This window comes from Ostrea edulis, chromosome 10, assembly GCF_947568905.1.
Source record: "Ostrea edulis chromosome 10, xbOstEdul1.1, whole genome shotgun sequence".
Taxonomy (NCBI): domain Eukaryota; kingdom Metazoa; phylum Mollusca; class Bivalvia; order Ostreida; family Ostreidae; genus Ostrea; species Ostrea edulis.
The window spans coordinates 37,586,020-37,611,869 of record NC_079173.1 but is presented as its reverse complement, the minus strand read 5'-3'; the positions used below and the strand labels follow the sequence as shown (position 1 = coordinate 37,611,869).

At 36.4% G+C, this 25,850-nt stretch overlaps 1 protein-coding gene and 1 long non-coding RNA gene across 14 annotated transcripts in view; both read left to right on the top strand.

The window, feature by feature from the left end:
• Positions 1 to 23,574, top strand: part of LOC125665981 (potassium voltage-gated channel subfamily H member 6-like) — an 88,288-nt gene extending 64,714 nt beyond the window's left edge. For 7 of the 13 annotated variants that reach the window (XM_056151229.1, XM_056151227.1, XM_056151237.1 and 4 more), the window contains 9 exons: positions 6,532 to 6,564; positions 12,038 to 12,202; positions 12,734 to 12,927; positions 14,467 to 14,569; positions 16,077 to 16,334; positions 17,482 to 17,591; positions 19,082 to 19,278; positions 20,681 to 20,891; positions 22,130 to 23,574. In XM_056151229.1, coding sequence (XP_056007204.1) covers positions 6,532 to 6,564; positions 12,038 to 12,202; positions 12,734 to 12,927; positions 14,467 to 14,569; positions 16,077 to 16,334; positions 17,482 to 17,591; positions 19,082 to 19,278; positions 20,681 to 20,891; positions 22,130 to 22,675 — 1,817 coding nt within the window. In that variant the 3' untranslated portion in view covers positions 22,676 to 23,574. Of the gene's footprint in view, positions 1 to 6,531; positions 6,565 to 12,037; positions 12,203 to 12,733; positions 12,928 to 14,466; positions 14,570 to 16,076; positions 16,335 to 17,481; positions 17,592 to 19,081; positions 19,324 to 20,680; positions 20,892 to 22,129 lie in introns of those variants that run through there. The other 6 variants (XM_056151238.1, XM_056151236.1, XM_056151230.1 and 3 more) reach the window with 2 other exon arrangements.
• On the top strand, positions 68 to 2,270 carry LOC130050766 (uncharacterized). The gene is made up of 3 exons (XR_008799022.1): positions 68 to 314; positions 887 to 1,038; positions 1,256 to 2,270. It is a non-coding gene; the product is annotated as an uncharacterized LOC130050766 (long non-coding RNA).
• Positions 23,575 to 25,850: the final 2,276 nt, after the last annotated feature.

Below are 25,850 nucleotides of genomic sequence, written 5' to 3'. Positions count from 1 at the left end.
TTTGAAGTCATAAAGGTTTTGAATTCCTTGATTCCGGTATTTCCTCTAATCGCTGATTGGTCAAATCGGCTCCGCTCTCCATTTTCAAACAAGATAGCGTCGGTTCAAGAAGGTGAAAGTTGAAAGGTTCTATTATTACTTTGTTCAACGAACCATGTATGCCCTTATGGAGTGGATAGAGGAAGAAAAGGTCAGCATCATAACCATATCACGCATCAAAGATCCAAGAAAGGAGTTTTGCCAGTATAAAGTTGGGGATTTGGTGAAAGCCAGCTGCCATGGCTTTTCTGGCGTGCATCCCGCCAAGATCTTAGGTAGGCCTTTTCAAGCAAGTTTCTGTTTACAATATTTACACAAATTTTGTCAGAATGTATTAAGTTTATTTTAACTTGAGGATAATTAAAACTGCAGTTGGACTATACAGTCCTACATATAAGCCCTTCTTGATTCCCTCCATTTTGTTGACAAAATACATATTCTTATGTGGACAAACATTTTTAAATAATAAAAGTACGATTATGAAAATTTACATGATTTAGAAATAAGAAAATGTGTTTATAATAGTATAGAATTTCCCTTCCCTAAAACTGAAAAAAATATTTATTTCTTTAAGAAAATATTTGCTTGCCCTCTAGGCCTCTCCCGACTAGGGATAAAAAGGGTCGAGTAGGAAAGTAGGGAGAAAATTCTTTTTTATTCACATGAAGTTAAAAAAGCTATAAATTAGATAAGAAAATTTCGGAATGAGTAATAAAAAAAATGTTAACTGGAGGTTAAAAAAGTTTTTGAGTCTTTTTTTTTTTTTTAATTTTTAATAATAATAATAAAGCTTTGAAATAAATGGATTGTGATTTTCTTTTATCTTGGCTTCTTTTTCTTATTCTAGATGATGGAGCTGATGCCTGGTAGTGGGATCTACATTTATCCCAAAGATATACAAGCTTTATATAAGCCAAAAAAAAAACCAACAAGTGGAACTTTTCAGGAAGGGGAACCTAACTGGTGCAAATGAAAAGACCATTTTAAACACTATTCCTGGTAAGAGATTATAATCTAATTAATAAATTCTTTATATAACACTAATAACAAATTGTTTAACTTCGAATAAGAATAATCAGTTGCCCACATTTCTTTCAATTTGTGAAGATGTATTTAAAAGGTGAAAACAAAAAAACTTGTAATTTCTGACATCCATCTTTTAAATTGGAGAATCAATGACAGTTAGTTACTAGAGTATTTTCTTTTTTATTTAAAGACGATGCCGGGATTCAGAGGCCATTGTCAAGTTTTCGATGAGGACCAAGATTAGTTCCCAAGTCAGCCTCCAGAACATGAAACAGACCTAGCTTTTATACATTCAGTAATGTGAGATAGATATATATATATATATATATATATATATATATATATATATATATATGGGATTCCCTTCATAAGGGATTGTCCAATTTTTAATGTGATAATATGTACAAAGAGTTAGTGATGAATATTTTATTTATATTTTTGTGCCAAACTTTATAAATGATTGATTGTTTGATGTTTTCCGCCACGCTCAACAATTTTTCAGTTATCTGGTGGCACCCAGTTTTTATTGGTGGAAGAGAGAACCCAGATACAATGTACCTTGGAAGAGACCACCGACCTTCCGAAAGTAAACTGGGAAACTTTCTCACTTACCGGCGCGAGCGGGATTCGAACCCGCGCCGACAGAGGTGAGAGGCCATGTGATTTGGAGGGCGATGCTCTAACCACTCGGCCACCTTTATAAATGAAATTAATATACCAATAATAGTCGCTGTTTATAATCGGTAATGTCTTATTATCCCCATCTTTTTTGTAACTTTTCCATAACTTTTGTCGGGTATAACTTTTTTGTAACTTTTCCATAACTTTTGTCGGGTATAACTTTTATGTAACTTTCTCCATAACTTTTGTTGGGTATAACTTTTTTGTAACTTTTCCATAACTTTTGTCGGGTATAACTTTTTTGTAACTTTTCCATAACTTTTGTCGGGTATAACTTTTATGTAACTTTCTCCATAACTTGTGTTGGGTATAACTTTTTTGTAACTTTTCCATAACTTTTGTCAGGTATAACTTTTTTGTAACTTTTCCACAATTTTTGTTGGGTATAACTTTTTTGTAACTTTTCCATAACTTAAGTATAACTTTTTGATAACTTTTGTGAAGTATAACTTTTTTGAAGTATAACTTTTTGATAACTTTTATGCACTTGTTGTATTCATGTTGAAATAAAAGATGATAACTTATACATGAGTATAACTTTTTTGTACCCGAGTTATAAGTAAAGTATAACTTTATTTGAAGAAGTGGTTCCAAACTCCGATAACTTAGTTATAACTTTTTTGTAACTTTTCTTAGTTACAAAGTTATAACTTAGTTATAGTTTTTTTCGGTATGGGTTGTCTCCATCTAAATGATCAACTATTTTTAAAATCTTTACTTATGGAGATAAAGTTGAACTAGTCACCGAGTTCTGATCGTTTTACTGCGGAATTATCAAGTCACCGAGTTCTGATCATTTTACTGCAGAATTATCAAGTCACCGAGTTCTGATCGTTTTACTGCAGAATTATCAAGTCACCGAGTTCTGATCGTTTTACTGCAGAATTATCAAGTCACCAAGTTCTGATCATTTTACTGCAGAATTATCAAACAACTCATCGAGTTCTGATCATTTTACTGCGGAATTATCAAACAATTTAAGTCACCAAGTTCTGATCGTTTTACTGCAGAATTATCAAACAACTCACCGAGTTCTGATCATTTTACTGCGGAATTATCAAGTCACCGAGTTCTGATCGTTTTATTACAGAATTATCAAACAAGTCACCCAGTTCTGATCGTTTTACTGCAGAATTTCTCAGTGTTTTTGCTCATTTCTTGGTATTTATGTAAAGGTCTATATAAATTATGCATTATGAAAATAGTTCATTGAAGTATAACATTTATATATCTATACCACTTACAAAGACACAGGGTCAATAGCAAAACAGAACTAGTTCTAACTGTAACGGGGACCGGCCGATACAGATGTTCCCTAAATGTTTCCCATTTAAAAAGTCCGTAGTTGGTTCAGTGGTCCTAAACTTCCTAATTGTTTTTAGTTTTGATAAAATTCCTTTTAAAAAAATGTTGAATTTTAAGAGAAATCTTGAAAAAGCCCTCATTTTTCATGTCAATTCGGTGGGTTTTTTTCTAGCAATTTTGAAAATCTATTCAATATAACTACAATTCATGTAAATGTGTCTTAACGTAGTTTGCAGATCTTATTCAGATTATGCAGTGAAAGGCAGTTGACCAGTGGATCCATGTGTCAAGCTGTTTATTGGTTGTGACTTTGTGACATAGATGTGACTATTAAGGTATGCATAAATAGCAATACTTTTAAGCAGTATTTTGCAGTGATTATCTGAGGGATAAGTTCACAATCCTTCACTGAAAATGTAGCATGCTGTACACACATTTAGATATACATGTATATACAGACCCTGAAGTGGAACGGTTTGGGAATGAACTATTTTATTTGGGGAACGAATGCTGAACAGATTGAATGGAACAATTCTCAGATAAAAAGGAACGGTTCTCGAGAATGGAACGCTTTGGTCCAGGACTAGAACGAATTATTTAGCCTCAGTTTCAAATTCTGCATTTTGGACAGTTTTGGTACTTTTTATTCATGCATAGACATTGCAGGAAAGAGACATTACTTGCCAAAATAAAAGTTTAATTTGATCAAAATTATGAATATTTTAAAATGGAAGGAAGGCGGATGGAAGTAAGCATAAAATTATACGTGCTTTACATTCCACATGGGGATATTTACATTATGTAATGTAATCAATGGAAAACAACTTTACATTTCAAAAAAAAAGATTGAATTCCATCATTTCACATTTCAGGCTGCAGAATGTGGGTCCGATTTCAATATTATAATATTGTCACCCTTTACTCAAAATTGTTATGTTTTGTGGTTTTTTTTATTACTTAAAGGGACTGGTTCACATTTTTTGACAGAAATATTTTTCACTTTTGATGTTAAATATTAAAGATATAACTCATTTAATGTTGACAATCAAAATTTGGACCATCTGAATGTCGAATCAGGAGCGATATTCTTCTACCAACTTGACCAAGCCCCATTTTGATCTACAATAACAGACTGATGCGCGAGTTCCAAATGACCATGTGGGAACAAATGTTTTTAGGGAACGAACGGTTTAAACGGAATGCTTTGATGTGGGAAATGAACAGTTCTCTTCGAGAACGGATTAATGGCTCAAATGGTGTAGTCTGTAAAAAGAAGTATTTCCTTTTTACAGTTAAGGAGCTATAGTAAAACCATTATTTGTGTACAATTGCATGTGTAACTGCACTCAACATTTTCAGTAGACACATTTGTGTTATTTTTCTGCCTCCCCCCCCCCCCCCCCCCCCCCCCCCCCCCCCCTTGAAAAAGAGGAGCATTATGTACAATCATGGATTTTTTTTTTTACACCTGTTGGTCGCTCTGTAGACCAAGACCTTTCCACTCGATATTTAAAAGAGTTCGCCGCTTGACCATGCAGTGCAAGACATTTTACAGAGGTTGCCCCTAGAGAGTAGATGACCCCTATTGATTTTCAGGTCACAAAGTCAAGGGTTAAACTGGATATAGTCAGATATCTCTCTCAATATCTTCAGAATACTATGCTTGACAAACACTGATTCCACGTTAGGAGTGAATGACCTGTATTGATTTCTGGACATTTTGGGAACCAGTTGTTTGACAGACATAAAAATTAGTACACTGACTTCTCTCAAGAAGTAGATACACACTATTGATTTTCAGGTCACAAGGTCAAAAGTCAAACTGGTCTTAGCAAGATATTTTCTGCTCAATATCTTGAGAATGCTAAATTTGCCTGTCAGATAACAAACTTTGTACAGTAGCATATGTTTCTGAAACAGTTCTTGTTGTTGACTTCAAAATGTTGCTGTGGAGTTGAATTGTGTAGTTGTTTTCTAGCTACATGTTATGCACTTCCCATCAATGCTCAACATGACTTCATTGGAAGATTTTATTGTGCAATGTAACAAAGGTTTATTAAAACATAATAATGGCGAGGATATGCGATGACTAGTAAAGATGCAGGCCACATCAATTAAGCACTGATTATTTGTTACAAGGACATATACATGTACATGTAGGTAGTGGACAATTTATCAAATTTCATGACACTCTTCAATCTCAATCTTCCTTCTAGCATTTAGTTCTCTCAACAAGAAAATGATTATATCATTCTGTATATTTCAGGTTATAACCAATAATAGCTGAGACAGTGGAACCCTGGAAGATGCCCTTCCTGCATTAAGTATTTTTTATGAATTTATTGTCAAATTTGCAAAGGTAAGTCCATTTAAATGTCTAAAACTGCCCTAATTTAGTTATAAAATTCCAAATTTTAGCCCTAATTGTTCTTGATTTTAGCCCTAAAATTAGCCCTTATTTTCACTCAAAAGGTAGTGTTCGGTACTAAATTTTTCGACCTTATGACCCCCAGACCTTTGATGTTGATCTACTTTTAAGAAAACCTAACGTAGATAACATATCCTGAACTAATTAAGTAGGGCTTCCATACTTTGCATATAGATTCCTTATGGCAAGAAATTTCACTTGATGCCCTGGAAATTGACCCAGATTTTAAAACTGTAACCAATACTTTAACCTTGCTCATAACTTTTGAATGTTGAGCGATATCTCTTTCATATTTCATGTATCATTCCTTTTGACAAGACCTTTCTTTTGGTACCAAATTTTTTGACTTATAACCTTAACCTTGGATTTTGACCTACTCTTAAGAAAAGGTAACCTAGTCTCTTAATCTTTTGAACTGTTTAAGGTAGGGCTTTAATATTGCTTATGACAAGACCTTTCATTTCATACCAAAATGTTTACCTTGTGACCTTGTATCTTGGTTACACTTAGACCCTTCGGGGCTAAATTGGGGCCACAGTAAAGGGTCAAAGTTTGCAGGGGAATAATCTTTTAAAAATCACAACAGGTGAACAACAGCAGGGCCAAGGTGACTCAGGTGAGCAATGTGGCCCATGGGCCTCTTGTTGATTTTAATTCTTGTGAGAAAATTGAACTGTCTTTTGGTCTTATATCGATTGTTTGTATAGTAAAAATAAATATGCTTTATGAGATTTGGTAATGTATCTTAAAGATGATTATCTTGTTCTGTTGTATTTTGTGAGTGTCCCATTGTGCTTCTTTTAAAATTTGTTATTGACGTATCAAATAATGTACCGGAAATGCATTAAACATTTTGTTTTATATTTGCATCAGAAGTTGTTTGTATGTTTAAACTTTAAATGAAACAAATTTTAATCTACATATAATTTTGATATATAGATATTTGTATCAAACATTTACTTGTCTCAATTCAGATTGTATCATCATGTGTCCCAAGAGGATCGATGTATTGTAATCGTGAATAATTAGTTTTACTTTGGTTTTACATCTAGCTTGTGTTGATTTGCCTGGAAAAAACGAGTTAGGTAAAACATGCTTGTGTGATGTCATGTATATGATAGCATATTATTGTCATGTGACTATATATAGTGATTAAGGCAGACATTAGGGCCGACTTCGACTGGAAAACCCTGATTAACTCGGGATCTTTTAGAAACACGTTGTGCACACTGGCAAAGGAAATTTATACAGGTCTTGACTGACTTCAGTTATACTGCATGTAAACAAAAATGACACCTGGAAAATGCAAAGTTTTCTGATGTGAAAGGTTATATGCAAATTGAAATAATTTCTTGGGTATCCCTTTAAAGTCTTATTTTCTCAAACAATGCATCTTAAAAACTGAAAGTAAATACATATAAGACACACCTATGCTGTTTACAGCCATTACTTTGACATAAACTACTTGATTGCAAGTGGGTTGGACCCAGATATTATTGGGTAAGGTTAATAGGTCGTATTTGTGAGGTTTTAGGGGTATACTCTATACGTCTGATTCATCCATGAGTTAACCCGGGTTCGCCAGAAGAAGTAGTCTTAACGTTTTTCTTTGAATGACAGTCTAGATGTACTATTGACTAATTGAATTTTCGTGTAACTGTTAGTCCTGTTATGTGACTATTTACACAACTGAAAGCCTAGTTAATGTGGTTATAACTACATGTACGTGTAATTAGACAGAACCTTAATTTTAGCTCACCTGAGCTATAAGCACCAGTGAGCTTTTCTGATCACATGTTGTCCATTGTTTGTCTTTGTCTTTTACACATTTTGGACTTATCCAGAATTAATGGCCAGTTTCAATAAAACTTGCCATAAAATATCCTTGGGTAAAAGGGATTCAAGATTGATTCAAGTGAATTTAAAGGCCATGTCCATTTCAAAGTGGAGATAATTAAGAAATAGCGAAAATATGGTGGCATTTATAATCTTTCAAAATTCTTTATCTCAAGAATCACTTGACCAGAAAAGACAAAACTTATGTGAAAGCTTCCTTAAATGAGTGGAAGTTCAAATTGTTCAAATCATGGCTCCCAGGTGGAGTGAGGGGTAGGGTGGGCCACGATAGGGGATCATAGTTGTACATGGGGATACATATAGGAAAAATCTCTAAAAATCTTTTCTTGAAAACATCAGGGTCATGATAATCATTGATATTCCAACACAAACAAAAGTGTCCATTCAAGTTTGTTCAAATCATGGCTCTGTGGGGTAGGGTGGGGCACAATGGGAAAACAAAAAGTTTTTAATGAGAATTTTTAGGGGAAAACTTATCTATACCTTTTTCTTCAGAGCATCACCACGATAAGTCGTATAAATTTGCAAGCATCAACAGGTAGTGCTCCTTCCAGTCCCTCTCCCCCCCCCCCCCCCCCTCTCTCTCAGGGGTAGGATGGGACCTCAATAATTGATTTCAAAGTTTTACATTTGAATGTATATTATATTTGAAAATTTTCTAAACAAGGACCACTCAGTCTGATGAGATACATTGAAATGCAAGCATTCGACTGTAGTGTAGGTTTATATTTGACTAAGTGTTGGCTCAGATCTAGGGAATTATAGTTTTACATGAGAATATATAGGAAATTCGAAGAAGAAAAATTAAAAGTCACAGGGCCACTCTAAATCATATCAGTATACAAATGTTCTGAAGGCATGTATTTGTTCATGAGCCCTGGGGTTAGGATGGGGCAGAAATCAGTGATCAAATTTCACATAAAAAATATATATAGAATTTTTTACAGAACAGCAAGACCAATTAATTGTTAGCCATATTGATTTTGAGACCCCCCCCCCCCCCTAATGTTGTGTGGTGTCCAGTTCAGTCAAGTCATGTGGGATTGGGTTATAATATGGGGTCAAAATTTGTTATGGGATTTAAGAGGATAAAAATAGAACAGTAGCAGGACCAAGGTACCTTGGGGCTCTTGTGATTGAGAGCCCTGAGATTTACTTATACTTAACTACCTTAAGTTCTGTGACTATAATTAGACTGATGCTAACATTACTATGATTAAGAGCTGTCATAACTTGTGTGACCATTTAGATTAATGAGGCTGACCGTAACTTTGGTTTGATTGATAACTTATTTATGACTTAAATTAGACTTAGATCACTAACTGTAGCTTGCTTTATGGCCTAGTTATTGTGCATGACTTTTGACTAGTGAAACTGACGCCTATAGAGATTGGGAGCCTAAGTTGTGTGACTAATTCAAGGCTCGAAATGATCGATGGTCTGGGACCAGTACTTGCTGGATTTGGGCTAGTGCTTTGTAAAGAGCATGTGCTCTTGTCCGGGTTAGTTATGGTTTGAATACATATCAAAATTCATCAAGAATCGAGCTAGTAAATTAGACATGTGCATGTACATCGCATCCAAGTTTTTGTTGGATGCAAAAATGATTTCTTTCTCTTTTATTAGCTCACCTGAGCTGATAGCCCAAATGACTTTTCTGATTGCCCATTCTTCGTCAGTTTGTCTGTCTGGGATCAAAGTTTTATTTGCAAATATATATGGAAAATCTGTAGTAATCTTCTTCTAAACAACCACTGGGCCAGAAATGTTGAAATTAGTGATGTACCGATTATCGCCAACTTTTGATTGTTGGTCACTATAACTGAAACGATGGGAATAATCAATTGCCATTTTGAAAATCGAAAATGGCAGACATCTGTATTCTTTAAAAAAATAATACGAATATTCCTGTCGCGACTTAACTAAAATCCAAAATGGCTGTCGAAGCTGAATCATCCGATAAAATTGAATATTGTTTTAATGTCTCTCTTGAGAATCTTTCACTCATATGGAGACATCACCTTTGCCGGTGAAGGGCTGCCAAATTTAGGCCTATGCTCGGCGCTTACAGTCTTTGAGCAGGGAGGGATCTTTATCGAACCACACTTGCTGTGACACGGCCCGGGGCCTCGGATTTTGCCTCTTACAACAAACAAGGGGTATTGAGGCTCTATTCTATACCGGATCCCATAAGAACAACAACAAAAGTCGAGAGATCTATCCTTATCACGGGAAAACAAAATCGAAAATATGGGATTATTAACTTCAAATTTCTAATGATTTTAGACGTCTCCATATGAGTTAAAAATTCCTGAGAGAGACATTAAACAAGATACAATCAATCAATCTTATTATTTTATTCTAATTAACTTAATATTTAGGGTAAAAAATAAAGTAAATTTAATACAGTGATCCCCCACTATATTGCTCCCCGTTATAATACCACCCCCACATATCGCCAAAAAAGTTCAAAGTCTTGTTTTCCTCACTATGTAAAACCCCGTTATAACGCTATCCCCCGCATACCGCCACCCGCCGACCTATTTACAGGTACGATTTGGTCAATTGCCATTATAATCACCCCCGCTAATTATCGCCAATCAACAGCAGGAAAATTTCAGTAAGCAGGCTTAAGCAATTATCCACCATTAGTCCTCAAGGTATCAAAGTTCGGAGCAGATAATAAGTTACGTAAATTATAATCAACTGAGTTCAAATATGCAGTATTGTTTTTGAAATCTGAGTATGGCAAACATACCGAAGTCTAAGCGTGTTGAATATAAAACATTTAAACTGGAAATCATTAAATACCCCTACCATTACGAGTCATTTATGACCACTGGATGCCAGGATTATCCAGGCATTGAAAGCACGATGTAGTAGATAAAATTTGTTTGATTTCTTATGACAGCTGTACACATACCCACCCCCCTCCCCCGATATAATGCCACCCCCATTATAATGCCAAAATTGCCAAGGTACAAATGTTGACGCTATATCACTGCATATTCATGCCACAAATTTGAAATGAATAAAATTCGATTATTTTTCGATTAATCAATCGAAAAGGTGCATCCGATTAATCCGATCATCGATTAATTATTTTTTCCCGATTGCCCATCACTAGTTGAAATTGTCATGAAAGCTTCCTGACATAGTGCAGATTCATGTTTGTGAAAATCATGGTCCCCGGAGGCAGGGTGAGGTCACAGTAGGGGATCAAAGTTTTACATGCTGATATATATTATATATAGGAAATACTTTTAAATATATGTTTTGAACTATTTAAGCTAGCTAGGGCTTTCATATTTTGTATATACATTCCTACAGCAAGACCTTTCTCGTGATCCAGTGTTGTGTGATCTTGTGACCTTGACCTGGAAGTTTGACATATGTTTAATAAAAATCTTGCCCATTCAATATATCCTGAAATATCCAAGATAGATCTTTCATATCTTGTATATGAATTTCTTATAGCAAGGCCTTTCATGTCTTTGACCTTGTGACCTTGAACTCTGAGTTTGACCTACTTTTAAGAAAACATAACTTATTAAGTATATCAGGAAATATTTTAGGTATAGGCATATTTTGTATAGAGTTTCTTTATGGCAAGCCATTGTGTAACAATGTTGTTTGATCTTTTGACCTTGTAGTTTGACCTACTTTAAGAAAAACTTGACCTATTTGATATCTCCTAAACTGTTTAAAGTAGGTCTTACATATTTTGTATATAAATTCTTTATGGCAAAACCATGTTATATACTTTAATGTTGACCTTGAACAATGGCAGGGCCAAGGTGGCTCGGGTGAGCAATGTGACCCATGGGCCTCTTGTTAAGTTGTACTATAAGCAACACAATGTGAATAAGTTTATGAATGTTTCTAAGAATGAATGTCTTAAGTGGAGTACTAATGAATTCCTATTAGTATGAATGTCTTAAGTGGAGTACTAATGAATTCCTATTAGTATGAATGTCTTAAGTGGAGTACTAATGAATTCCTATTAGTATGAATGTCTTAAGTGGAGTACTAATGAATTCCTATTAGTATGAATGTCTTAAGTGGAGTACTAATGAATTCCTATTAGTATGAATGTCTTAAGTGGAGTACTAATGAATTCCTATTAGTATGAATGTCTTAAGTGGAGTACTAATAAATTCCTATTAGAATGAATGGTCTTCAGGTGCTTGTTTCTTACTATGAGAGTTATCAATGGCTGCTTGTGACACTGTTGTAATCATTCTGTCGACACGTTTCCACAAATGACTAAAACAAAGGGTTAAATTATTAGATGTTAAAAAGCTTATATTTGTGAGATCGGCTACAACTGTCCGAAGAATGATTTACTTAAGTAACACAGCATGATGACGTTGGACCAGAAATGTGTATATGAACTGATTGAAAATCGCCTGATACCAAGAAGTGCATCATCATTTGTCCTTGGATGATGATTTGCTTAAAAATCATTTTGTCAACCCTTTGTATGATTAATAGCAATTTTTAATACATATTATTCAATGATGGGGAAAATATATGTTGTTTTGATCCAGTCAGACAGAAATCAATTTGATAATGTGAAACATGCTCTCCTACACATCAGAATTTCTTTTGTAAGATGAAAAGCATTGACATAATATACATTGTTAAACTCATAACCACATAAAGCTGTTAAACTGACCATTAGGTTGTGTTCTGTTACAGGGGCCAGTCCAGGATGCCTCAGAGCCTTGTCCATGAAGTTTAAAACAACACATGTCCCCCCAGGCGACACCCTCGTCCACCGTGGCGATGTTCTGACTGCACTCTACTTTGTATCCAGGGGCTCCATAGAAATCCTCAGAGACGACATCGTAGTAGCTATATTAGGTAAGAGCCTCCTTAAAGACGACATCATAGTAGTTATATTAGGTAAGAGCCTCCTTAAAGACGACATCATAGTAGTTATATTAGGTATGAGCCTCCTTAAAGATGACATATTCGTAGTAGTTAAATTAAGTAAGAGCTTCAATCGTCGTAGTAGCTATGTTAGGTAAGATCCTCCTTAAAGACGATGTCATAGTTATATTAGGTTAGAGCCTCCTTAAAAACAACGTCATAGTGGCTATATTAGGTATGAGCCTCCTTAAAGACGGCATTGTAGTACTGTAGCTATATTAGGTATGAGCCTCCTTAAAGACGACATTGTAGTACTGTAGCTATATTAGGTATGAGCCTCCTTAATGATGACATCGTAGTAGCTATATTAGGTATGAGCCTCCTTAATGATGACATCGTAGTAGCTATATTAGGTATGAGCCTCTTAAGAAATTTGTAGAATATGTGTGCATGCATGCACTGAACTGAGTTGTTACAGAAAATTAACTTTTGTTCAAGATATTTTACATTACACTGTTGTAGGGAAGGACGACATTTTTGGGGAGAACCTGTGTCGATACGAGACGGTGGGCAAGTCCAGTTGTAACGTCCGGGCTCTAACTTACTGTGACCTTCACAAGATCCACCGAGATGACCTCCTAGAAATCCTGGATATGTACCCCGAGTTTTCAGAACCTTTTATCACAAACTTAGAAGTCACCTTTGACCTCCGAGATGTAAGTTCCCCATTGTTTTCTATTTTCATGTCATTTCTAATTCACCTTCACAAAGTCAGCAGCTTAGCTTTAAATAGTCTCTGCAATACGGGGTGTAAACTTTTAGACCTGATCTAATGAAAACCACGTTGTTACCATATAAGTGGAATTTTTAGTGAGAGACAAATTCAGCAATTTTCCCATAAAAATGGGTATGTATAATTACCGAGAGCTAATTTTAGCGACTTTATAATTCCAATAAATTAACCTTCAATTTGGAGGAGGCAGGAAATTAGGCGGGGGTCTGGGGGCCGCCCAGGCCCCCAGACGCTGAGCACATTTTATGCACACTGAACACGTTTCGTGCAAAATCCTTGATTCTAGGGCCTTCTAAGATGTTACTTGACTAACTCATTCTAAAAGAAAGATTTGGAATGCTTTTTAATGGAGGTATCATGTTCTTAGTTATTGGAAACAACATAAATTCTAATGAACTTTAAATTTTAATTTTTTTTTGGCTCAAAAGTTGGAGGAGGCAGCTGCCTCCTCCGCCTCCATGTAATTTACGGCCCTGTAAAGTTAACTATCACCTACGATACAGAATAAATTGTTTGTGATATTCAATTTAAGCAGTCTCAATAACCTCACTATAATAATGTCAAAATTAAATTTTTGCTAAGAATTCTGCTTATGTAGTATATTAAGGGCCACATCTAGACCACACTTTCATGGATATATACAGGTTTATACTATTCTAACTTTGGATGCTGAATTTAATGGGAGGATCCAGAAACTTGACTCAGCTAGATTACATGTTTTTGGAGCAGATTAAATATTTTTGGTCTATATCGATTCACAAATGATTTTAAGTCCCAGTTTAATATACAAACTTTAAGTTATGGGCAATACCAATACTGATGACAGATGATTGGTGTTGGTTGGATGTCAACAATATGTGTATGATTGTATCATGATATGATTTCACACCATCATATATATATCTACTATATCCACTGTAAAATGTCACCCACACATTCATGCGTCACTGACCATCACTCAAGACTATAGGCATCCAACCTTCCTCTGAGGACCATATACTGTATAATGGAGAAATTTCTTCAAAAAGATTTGGTTTATTTATAAGATAGAAAGGTAGTTACACGATGGGGGGTGGGGGTGTTACATTTTCTTGTATTTTGAAAATTTAAGCATTGTATTTTCACTATGCTGTAGAGGATGTTGTGTTCACATGAGAGGACGGTGTGTTATATTTTAGAACTCACCAGCACGTGCACAGAATTCTTATAGGATGATACGGAAATAGATAATGATTTGATATGTTAGTTGATTTTGACTGGATAATGCTTCAATTTACGTGTAGCTCTAGCTCTTATAACTCAAATAGAGTGAAAGTTTGACTGTTCTCATAATTAAAGTGTATATTTAGCAATTCATTGCAAGTTGAACAAAATGGCACCACTCTGTAAGCGAGGGACACCAGTAATGGTCTGTGTTACAATTAGCACTATAATTTGTTTCTGTTGTACACTAACCCTGTAGGTGGATCTGGACATACGACACGGCGATGGTGACAAGAGCCAAGAAAATGTTCTGAGGAAGAGAAAAAATGTCAGATCACATTATTCGGATACAGCAAGTCCAGGTAAATGTCCGATTAATCCAGGTGGGTGTCCGATTAATCCAGGTAAATGATGTCCGATTAAGTCAGGTAAGTGTCCGATTAATCTAGGTAAATGATGTCCGATTACGTCAGGTGTCTGATTAATCCAGGTAAATGTTCGGTTATTTGACTGGGATGCTCTAAAATCGGGTAATTTTAAATTATCTGGTCATATTAGGTAGATACTGTTAATGCAAACAAATTATCTAATAATATTATCAAAGACTATAAGTACAGATAAACTGTCTGGTTTAGTCTTGTAGGAAATATACCATTTTGTGCCCTTTTTTAAGCAAAACAAAAAGCAAACAAAAACAAAATACTAAAACAACGGGAATTATTACAATATCCAATTATAGTAAACAATACAGTCAAATTTACCAACCTCGGTCATGTGGTCACCTGTCTCGTGGTTATTTTCATTCCCTCCAGATTAAAAAGCCTTTATGAGGGCCTCCATGGCCGAGTGGTTAGAGCATCGCGCTCAAAATCACACGGCCGCTCACTTCTGGTCAGCGCGGGTTCGAATCCCGCTCACACTGGTAAGTGAGAAAGTTTCCCAGTTTACTTTCGGAAGGTCGGTGGTCTCTTCCCAGGTACATTGTATCTGGGTTCTCTCTCCCACCAACAAAAACTGGGCGCCACCAGATAACTGAAAAATTGTTGAGTGTGGCGGAAAACATAAAAAAAAACAAAAAACTGAAGGATTATAACTATTAAGCCTAAAATTGTCGGAAAATGACCAACTCTATTGTCACATGTTTGGTCAAACAATCAAAATACCTTGTCATGTGATTGCAAGCTCTCCCCTTAATGATTAACCAAAGAAAAGGTTTGGCAGGTGGGGTTTTCTAAGAATTACTGCATCTTAACCCTACATCTATGCTGAATGATAAATACAAAATAGCAAGTCATGTTATTGTCAAAATCAAATTGATCAGAATAACATTTGAATACGAAAGAAAAAATCAGATTAACCAAAATAGTTTGTATATATTTGATTGTGGTCTTTGTATCAATATGCTGTGAAAGTACACATTGAGACAGCTAACAATTTCCCTGTGTACTGGCTAATTACTGGGATATTAAAGTAAATTGAGGTAAAGTATCTTGTAAAATTTCACTATAATCTTGAAAGCCTGTAAAATTTGCAGTCATAACATTTTAATACCGTGCTTGGGATCATAACATTTACTGGATTATCACACTAATGTTTTGAGTTTTAAATATAATTGAGCCCTTGTGGACTGTATTAATGTATTATAATACTGTAGTAGTATGGGCCATATGTACCATGGATATTGGCCTTGTATTATAATATTGTAGAAGTTAGGGCTATACGGACCGTGAATATTGGCCTTGCAGGTAGCTCAGTTGTTTGAGCACCTGACTAGTAATGCAGGAGTCCTGGGTTTGATTTCCGGTCCAGCTGGAAATTTCCTCCTTTTCTATATATTACAATATCTATATGTAGTCTCTCTGCTTACAGGTCCAGATGAACAATCTCAAGAGTATAAATTCCAGCCATCTCGTGCACGGCGCCTCAGGCGGGACAAGGTCAGCGAAGATGGGCCTACATTTTCCATGTCTTTCGAAGATTCTTCAGATGAAGACATCCGAGAGAGTGGGGCGGGGATCCTAGAGTTTTCTCCAGCAAAGGCGGGATTGGATGTCACGCCTGTCACCTTCGGGGAGTTTAAAAGAAAAGAAGATAAAAGACAGATGTCAGGATTTTCCTCCATTGCAGGTCTGTACTGACTGACCTTGATCTCCAACTCGCATAACAGCCGAAAAATTGTTACACTGAAACAGACGCATACTTACCAATTTTAACCTCTGACTGTCTATTTGGGAGATTTCCTTTCTTGACAGAAAAGTATGATGGGTATTTTGTGCGATATGAGTTGACGATTTTTTACATTCATGTAGGTCTGATCTGAAAATGGCATTGTTTCATATTGTATCATGTTGATACTTGTAAATGATTTGATTATTCACCAGATGCAAAGATATCGGTATTCTTTTCAAAAAAGCATAGTTTTCACTCATTATCTGGGTCACACATGGACATTTTTAATTGAAATTCAGAATATAGATACGTCACAAGATTATGAAGGTCAAGGTCGAATTGGGGTCAGGTCAAAATTTTATGGTAGAGTTATGCCCCTTGGACTTAGAAAATGTTAAACAATTCAGTTGCTGCTCGTTATCTTTGTGAATATGCAAGTCAAACATTTACAGAGTTATTGCCCTTGAAATACTGCTAATTTTAACAAATTAATTGATAGACTGATGGAGGTCTTTTTTTTCGCACATTGTAGATTGTATATACTGTCAAATGAGGCATAAACATAAGAATTTGAAAATTTATATTTTTACATGTGTAATTAATAATCATCTCACTTTCAATGAAGTTTGAATATTTTTAGATAGAATATAGGGCTATGCATGGCACTGACAATTTCTGTGCATTGGATTCTTACCATTTGATTCAATGCACTGATTACAAATTCTAGATTTCAGGAATCGCTTTGGTTTCAAAATTTACATACACCAAAAACATCAAAATCATAAGCCAAAATATGCCATTAAGGATTTTTATGCAGTCGAGATTTAAATCACTATACTGTGTTGGAATTTAGCGTTTTCAATCAAAGAAATAAAGACGATGCTTCAATGTATGAAACCCATATTATCCGTGAAATTACATCCCAACAAAACTGCAAAATCTTGACAATCCACGAAAATTGGCCCCCCACGAATTTAAATGATTCTGCAGCATTTCGGAGGTGAACATTTGTTTTTATGACATGTTCTTTTATTGTTCTGTTATTCCTAGGAACAGTCATGGGAATCGTGTGATTTTAATGATGAATATTTTGTGCGTGTTACAGGAGCATTTGCTAATGTCAATAACCTGGTCAGCGCAGTGACAGGTCGCTGCGACGCGGGAAAATCCAGTGACCCCGACATGACCCCTCTTCTAGAGGATCACAAAGTTCAGGTAGGCCATAGGTAGCATGGTATGGATGTCCCAACCATATACAGAATATTGTGTATCCGACAGTTTAATGACTATCTATTCCAAATTGAATGCACATTTACGCTCATGTGTGTAAGTGATTTCGTTGCTACAGGGATTTTTTTACCCCTTGAATCCAGGGGCCAGGGCCTTCAAGTTTAGGGAAAATAGCGATATTTGATTGAAATTGGGAAATTTGTTTTATACAAATAAATAAGAAAAACAAGCAAAAAGTTAACCATATGATATTCTATTGTCGATGTGGCTGGCTTAAACAAGCTTTAAATTCCGGTCTTTAGCAGAGAAAAAACTGTCACAAATTTTTTGCAACAGATTGTCACTGAGGTTGGATGGCCCCTCATAGGATATTCTCATTGAACCATCCATCATTTGGGAATTTTTAGGCATCATTTTGGGATAAACATCTGCTTTTCAGCAATGGGAATGGGGCCGAATTTCGGCCCTCTACAGAGCCTATAAAAATCCCTGTGGTACTTAATAAATTATGTTAGTTCTACGACTCGTAGATTAAAAAAAAACACCTTACCTAAACTTGTGACAGGTATTTCCAGTTCTCCTGTGTTAGTTTGTGTATTTATAAATGCCAGTAAGATAAACTACAGCTTTGAAATTAACGAGCATTATGAAATGGCCATTATTATTATGATTAGCACATTAGGCACTATATGAGTCCCAAGAGGAGTAGCAAGTTGAAAACAGATTCAAATTTACCATGCTCTGTTTCCATTGTCCGTGACAACTTCTTTCATTGTTTTGAAGACCTTAATTTTTTTGTTTTGATTAGTTCTCCTGGAGTACTTAAATTTTTTAAATGAGGGAATAATGTGATATTTTACTTCGCCATTGATTCCACTAAAAATTTAGTTGCTTGTAATTCATGTCCCCATGCAGACTTGGTCTTGGTATGAAATGTAACTATTGAAAGTAAGAAGAAGTAATTTAATGAGGCTCCATGTCCTATGCATTTCATGAATCAAAGAATCTGTCTGAATAATGACAAGAGTCCATCCTTAAAAGTAAAAATATGTGAAGTTTACAAACATTCATCTGAAATATATAAACCATTTCGTACATGCATGTAGATTGCATTCAAGAGATCAATGAGTTTCAGAATACCTCTTACTTGCAAATAATTGTATTGACTTTATTTGTGTATGTCTGCATTGTAAGTGTCGACTTTTAAATTCTGAGCACTACCAGTCACAGAGTAAGAACATAACAATACGAATACAAGCAGTCAAATGATGATCCCAGTCTGATGAAAATCACAGCTAAGATCCGCTCACATTTACGCTTGCAGGAATCTTTTAGAGATTTATACAAATGTACGTGTATCAGCAGATTGAACTACAAAATTGTCCTCAGAATGATAATCTACAAATACTGTTGGATTTAAGTAATAATGCTGTCATGAAAACATGGAGTACAACTCTGTCCATTTCTAATTGAAGCCAAAAAGACAATCCACTTCCAGTGTGCCAAAGTCCACATCGTCCATGACTATTCCCATCTCCAGCCCCTCCCCCCTGTCTGATGAGGTCCCTCACCCAGGGGATCCGAGGACCCTCATTCCACGATCGTCTTTCATCCACTATGAACATTCACAGCACTCACAGGAAATGGAGAAAAGATTGGAGGATCTAGCCAGGTAGGACAGGAGGGGGACTAACTCCTGAGAACAAGAATTGGGGGAGTAAGTGAAAAATAAAAAGTTACTCTCAGGAACTGGGGGAGTATGAGGAAAAAAGTGTCAGAAGAATATTGCAAATGATTAGGAGTAAAGAACATAATATCATTGTAAGGGTAGATTGTAAATCACTTTACACCAAGTGCCCGGGGGTGGGTGGGTGGGTGGGTGGGTGGGGTTTGGTTGTCATATCGTCACCTTAGTGAAACGGTTGATCTCACAGTTACTGACAGTCATAGCTGTACGTATGTATAACACAAACTGTTCATATTTTTCAACATCTCCAGAGCAGCTGTATGTAAATTTGCCATAGGAAAATATATCATGGTAAGGTCATAACCTAAACTGGCCTTACTAATGTCTTTCAGATTTTTTTAGCCCACCTTAGCCGAATTTTTATTACCAGGGGATGGTGTTTATCTAGCTTCAATAATGTATCTCTACCTGGCAATCGGCTCACCTGAGCTGAAGATTTTCTTAAACTTTCTGTCTCATCCATCCCTCTAAAAAGTTTCACAATCTCAAGAGCCATAAAACCAAATTCAACCAAACTTGGTACAAACCATCATTGTGTGAAGGGGATTCAAGTTTGGGAAAATAAAGGATCACTTCCCCCTTCCAAAGGGAGATCATCATGCAATGGTAAAAATTGGGTGGCATATCTTAAAAACCTACAGACTATGGGAAAACCACTGGACAAGAAAAGCAATAACTGGCTTAGAAGCTTTGTTATATAATAAACATTCAAGTCACGATCCCAAATGCCATAATGGGTTCTCTTAATAGGAATGGTTTGGTAAAGTTTTTAAAATTCTTATTCTCAATAAGCACAAAAGTCAGTAAGTCAAATTTAAATCCAAAAGCACTGTGTGTGATCTAGATTCTGCAAATTGGCTCCTACAGTGTCTCCTGGGGATTGGCAGGGTCAAAGTAAGGGTTGTCTCCTGGGGATTGGCAGGGCCACAGTAAGGGTTTTCTCCTGGGGATTGGCAGGGTCACAGTAAGGGTTGTCTCCTGGGGATTGGCAGGGTCACAGTAAGGGTTGTCTCCTGGGGATTGGCAGGGTCACAGTAAGGGTTGTCTCCTGGGGATTGGCAGGGTCACAGTAAGGGTTGTCTCCTGGGGATTGGAAGGGTCACAGTAAGGTTTTTAAATCTTGCATAGTAACAATCATTTTCCGAAGAATCTCAAGGGTAAATAAACTATGTTCAATTGATATGCAAAAGTCCCCATGTAGCGTAAGTTCAAGTTTGTTTTAGTTATGACCACAGGGTCTCCCTCAACATCATCTGATCATAAAGAGCCATTTTCATTTCACAATGTTGAAAAACATTTTCATGAGTATGCTCGATTGTTTTCACAGACAGCTATCTCGACTGGAGGAGAAGATGAATTCTGACATATCGATGATCCTCCATATACTGCAGTCTCAGACAGGGGACCGTGGGGATGGGGACGGGGCCACTACCCCCCTGCCAGACCACCCACCTCCAGACTACAGTCACGTCAACAGCCCATCTGAGTCGGAGGAGAAATTTACCCACAGTGCAGTTTTCCACCAGCAGGACAGACTGGTATGCTGATTTAAACTGTGTTTAAAATGTCTTGATATTGAAAAAAGTTTAATATTGGTACCATAGATAGGGCAACACTTGATGTGAAAGGGAGGGGGGGATATGTCACATACAACAATGAGTCGCTTGATACAGGTGGTCACTATGGCAGTTTTAACTATATATTTAGGTCATGCAGTCATGACAAAGTGAAAGAAAAAAATTTTCAATGAAAGCTAGTTTTATTAATCTAAATGGGAAAGGAATGGTAGAAAACAAAAATTCATGTACTATATTATGAGCTACATCTCTCAGAAGAATGAATTACCTGTGACAGAGATTAACAGACAGACATACGGATAGAGGAAGCTAGGTAGCATGCCTATCTATCCTGTTTCATTAATACGTGACTAGAAGTTAGCAGAAGGTCTGTTTATTAAGATCCCTGCAAACTAAGTTGAAGGGGGGGAGGTATAGTAATCTTTGCCTATCTGTCTATTTTCTCTTTGTGAGGGAGAGACTTTATAAAAACAAATTTGGCACAAAGGTTGGTTATGACCAAATGGTGTATTATGATCTTCATGTCATGGACCAGCACATTGAAAAAAAAGAGAAATCTTCATGAGGGCCATAACTTTGCAATGGTGAGCCATTAGAAGCCTCTCATTTACACAAACTTGAGGTTACTCATGATCAGATCTAGGGTTGCGACCCTGAGGTTACTAGTGATCAGATCTAGAGTTGTGACCCTGAGGTTACTTTTGATCAGATTTAGTGTTGCGACCCTGGACCAATATCATTTGGCCAAAATCAAGGTCACAGATAAAAAAAGTTTCAATTTTGTGTGGGTCATAACTTGTTAATCTAAAGATATTGAACGTTTTTACTTGGCACAGATGTTGTTTTACAAGAGGGTGATATGATTTGCCTCGGGTAAATAAAGCTTATACCTTTGTGCTGTAGATTCCTTATTTTATGAGAGTACTTAATGTGACGAAATGACTGGTTTATGTCAAATCGCGTTAACATGAATTTGTGTGTCATTTGTTAATTAAGAGTTCTTGTATGTATTTTGGCAATAGAAAAATAAAAGTGAGTAATTTTGTTTCATGAGTGATACCTCTTGTGAAATTAAGCGATGATAAATTCTTTGCATATATTTAGGAATTCATCACCTCTCATGAAATCTGTATCATTTTATTCAAATGACATTTGAAATGTCATAATTTTGGTTGATTTTCATTATTTTTGTTTGACAGCTAGAGACAGCTGATGATTCACCATGGGAACGACACGTGGAGGAAAATCTCTCTGGTATTTCCGGTCATATGACATCCTCTACAGCGTCGACTTCTGTCGATTTGTCAATAGACCGTGATGGAGCCACTGCCATCCACGAAGAGGGGAGAAAACCAAGTCTTCCCATTTCTGAACTACGCCAAACAACATCTCCCACTAGTGAAAGGAGGGCACCGTTAGTGGAGCAGGAAGTATCCCTTTTGGGGCCTGAACTCTCTGTCCCAGTTGTAGAGGAGGAGTTGTCTTCCTTGGCTCAAGAAAGGGCTGAACTCCAGAGACCTAGTATAGTTAAGTGTGATCATGGAGAAACTGAAGTTATGGAATCAGGGGTCAAAGTGTCCGATGGACAATCATTAGCCAAAGGTCAGACAAAGGAAGATGATGTTTCCTCTGAAGGACAACCAGAGCCACCTGGTGGTGATCAACTGTACTCTGACCTCTCACCCGAAACCAGAAGGAGGCTTGGAATTCCTTTAGAATTAGACTCCAAGCAAACATTTGTGTAACCTATAATTTCTTACATGTAGATGCCAAAAGAAAGTTGTGTAATAAACATACTAAAGGTATAATGCTCTAGACAGAAAATAATAGTGACTGTTCAATAGTTTTTGTTATAGGTTTTATACAGGTATTTGAAAGATTCAAACAAGTCTGGAAATGATAGGGTAGTATTGTTATGGTCACCAAAAAAAAAAAAAAACAACTCCCCAGCCTGACACCCATCTGTGTACTATAAACACTGTCAAAGCTAAGTTATGTGCAAATTCTCAAATAGAGAGAGACTTGAAGAATAAGATATTTTGTAGTAAAAATCAATGGAAGCTGGAACATTTTCCCCTAGAGTTGTGAATAATAGTAGGCATGGCAAATATCTGTAAGAGCTGTGTTTGTGTGTCACTCAGGTCCTCAGTGTAAGTCATCCGAGACTCAGAGAGAAATCTTTGCTTTTCCTTCTTGTCTGAATCGTACAAAGCCTGGTACTTAAGGATGCATAACACTCCTATCAAAGCTGTGATGAATGAAAACCATAGGATATATGTAATTATGTTGTGGTGATGGAAATTCACAATTTTGTCTTGTGTAGTGACTGTCTCATGTAGCAAAAACATGCAATTTTGGTTTAGAATTATTTAGAATGATTTTATCCCAGCACTAACGAGACTTTTAAAATGATGAGCATGTATAGCATACCTCTGTTTGAAAAAATCTGAGAATGTTATCCCTCCTTAAATGTTATTGAAATTTAAACTTGATCAGTGTTTGACAAAGAAAATGAAATTTATTGTTAGTATATGTTAACTACACATTCAGGGTAAAAAGGAAACACTGTCTTCTGTATACAATGTACATGTACCTTTGAGATATCTTAGTGTGTGACATGTAGAAAATAAAATCCTCAATGAATGCTGGTGTGCGACTTGTTAAAATTGAGTGAAGTAGAGGGTGGACAGATGTATAATTTACCAGATGGAAAATGATTGATTGTTTAATGTTCCGTCGAGAATTTTTCACTCATATTGAGATGTCACCATCTGTAGGTGAAGTGCTACAAAAGGTTCCTTATCGTCCCAACGCCTGCCGCGACACGGGACCGTTCATATCCCAAAGACCCGTGATTCTCACTTCTACCGTCGAGCGTTTGGCAAAGGAGCAATCACTACCTATTTTAACGTATTAAAGCTGACATGAATTAATGAATATAGTAGAATTCTATGTGTCCGCCATATTTCTCTGCTTATCCGCCATATTAGTTGGATGTTCTATTGATATATGTATCAGAGTTCGCATGGTATATAAGGGGACGAGCTTTGCTACACTTCACTTCACATCAGTGTCTTCGATTTACCTGTGCGGGTAGCTTCGACAGGTAACACGTACATCTCTGATACTAATTTATAGGACATCAAGAAGAAATGAAATCACGTTTTGGAACACCACGCAGTGCTCAAAATTACAATAAACATATCGTACAGTAGTAAATCATTTTAAAAGCTTTAGATAAATAAATTTAGAATGGTTTTCCTTACAGTATGTGAATGTACACATGTACGTATACTTTGTGGTCGGTGTAGGCAAATCAAGCCTTGCACGGGTGGATATATCCTGGCAGAGATGGTAACTCGGTAAACCATTTGCAACTTGGAGAAGGTGCGCCTCTAGTTTTCTCTGTCCATGTTACTCTGTTGAAACCTTGCTTCTAGTCCACCTTCAGCAAGTTCCAATGCTTTAGTTTATTGTTGTCGGTAGTATGCCTTGGGTGTCTCAAATCTGTGAGGAGCAGACAGATCCTTCATCCAATCTTCTAGATACATGTAACTCTCGCTATCTTGGAATCTTTGGTTTTTCTGTTAGATTCTTTGCCTCTTCACAAATTGTGGTATACAATATGTGAAACAAATCTTCCTTTCTTGGACGCTCAAAGTATCGAGAGGTTTTGTTTGCTATGACGTAAGTATTTTGAAGGGATGTGTTCTTGCCTTGCAATGATATACATGTACTAAACTGTTCCGAGACATGTATTCCGTCCATTGTTTCTTAAAGAATTTAAGTTTTCAACACGGCATAAATATACTCGTGCGCACAGTCCATCGAGTAGAGTGTATCGGTCTTAAATTAGGAGATGTGGCAGAATCTTGTAGAAACTTCTGGAGAGAGAAAATGCGACCTCTTTGGATATAGACCAATGAGTTTCAGTACCTCCAAAACAAGATTACCGCGGAGATCCGGGTAAGAATAGGTTTTCAGTACCCCTTGCTTGACGTAAGAGGCGACTAAATGTGGCGGTCCTTCGGATGAGACCGCAAAATTCGAGGCCCCTTGTCGCAGCAGGTGTGGCACGATAAAGATCCCTTCCTGCTCAAAGGCCATAAGTGCCGAGCATAGGCTTAAATTTTTCAGCCTTTCACCGACAGTGGTGACATCTTCATATGAGTGAAATATTCTTGAGGGGGACATTAAACAATATACAATCAATCAATTAATCGTGTTCTTTAAAGCATTTGATTCCAGTTATGGAAACCATCTTTTGCAAACGCTGATTCTGCATTTCTGCTTAGATGAGTAATCTTTTCGTCTCCTCTTCTGCAATAAAAACAAAACAGTTTATTACGCTGACGGCATAGGGTTAACCAATGGTAGTCACTGAACCCTGTACCTTGCACTGATCTGGAAGCACTCTTCTATTATTTACAGGTAAGAACTACGTAATAGATTGTCTCAAGTTGATAAGAGGTATTACCGCTACAGCACACTCCATCACAATGCTATTGTTTTAAGATCGTCATCTCCGTCACTTGTATTGTCGCCGCTATCTTTGAATTTATTTATTTTTTCTATTTTACATAAGGAATAAATTTATTATTTTTTTCATTGGATGGAGTCATACCACGAAAAATAAAAAGACGGAAAACTGCATCATTGCGCGTAGCGGTTGATGCAAAAGTTTTCCGTCTTTTTTTTTTCATGGTATACCTTCATCTAACGAAAAAAATAATGAATTTTTTCCTTACCATTTAATATTTTAATACATTGAGTTTATATAATGAAACATGATAAGATTTGAGTTGAACTAACGATTCTCTCTTGGACTACTTTCTGTCATTTCGAGATGGGCGTAGAAATTTGTGAATACACAATTTGAAAAACTCCACGAACCGTTGTTTACTGTTGAGCAAACGGGTT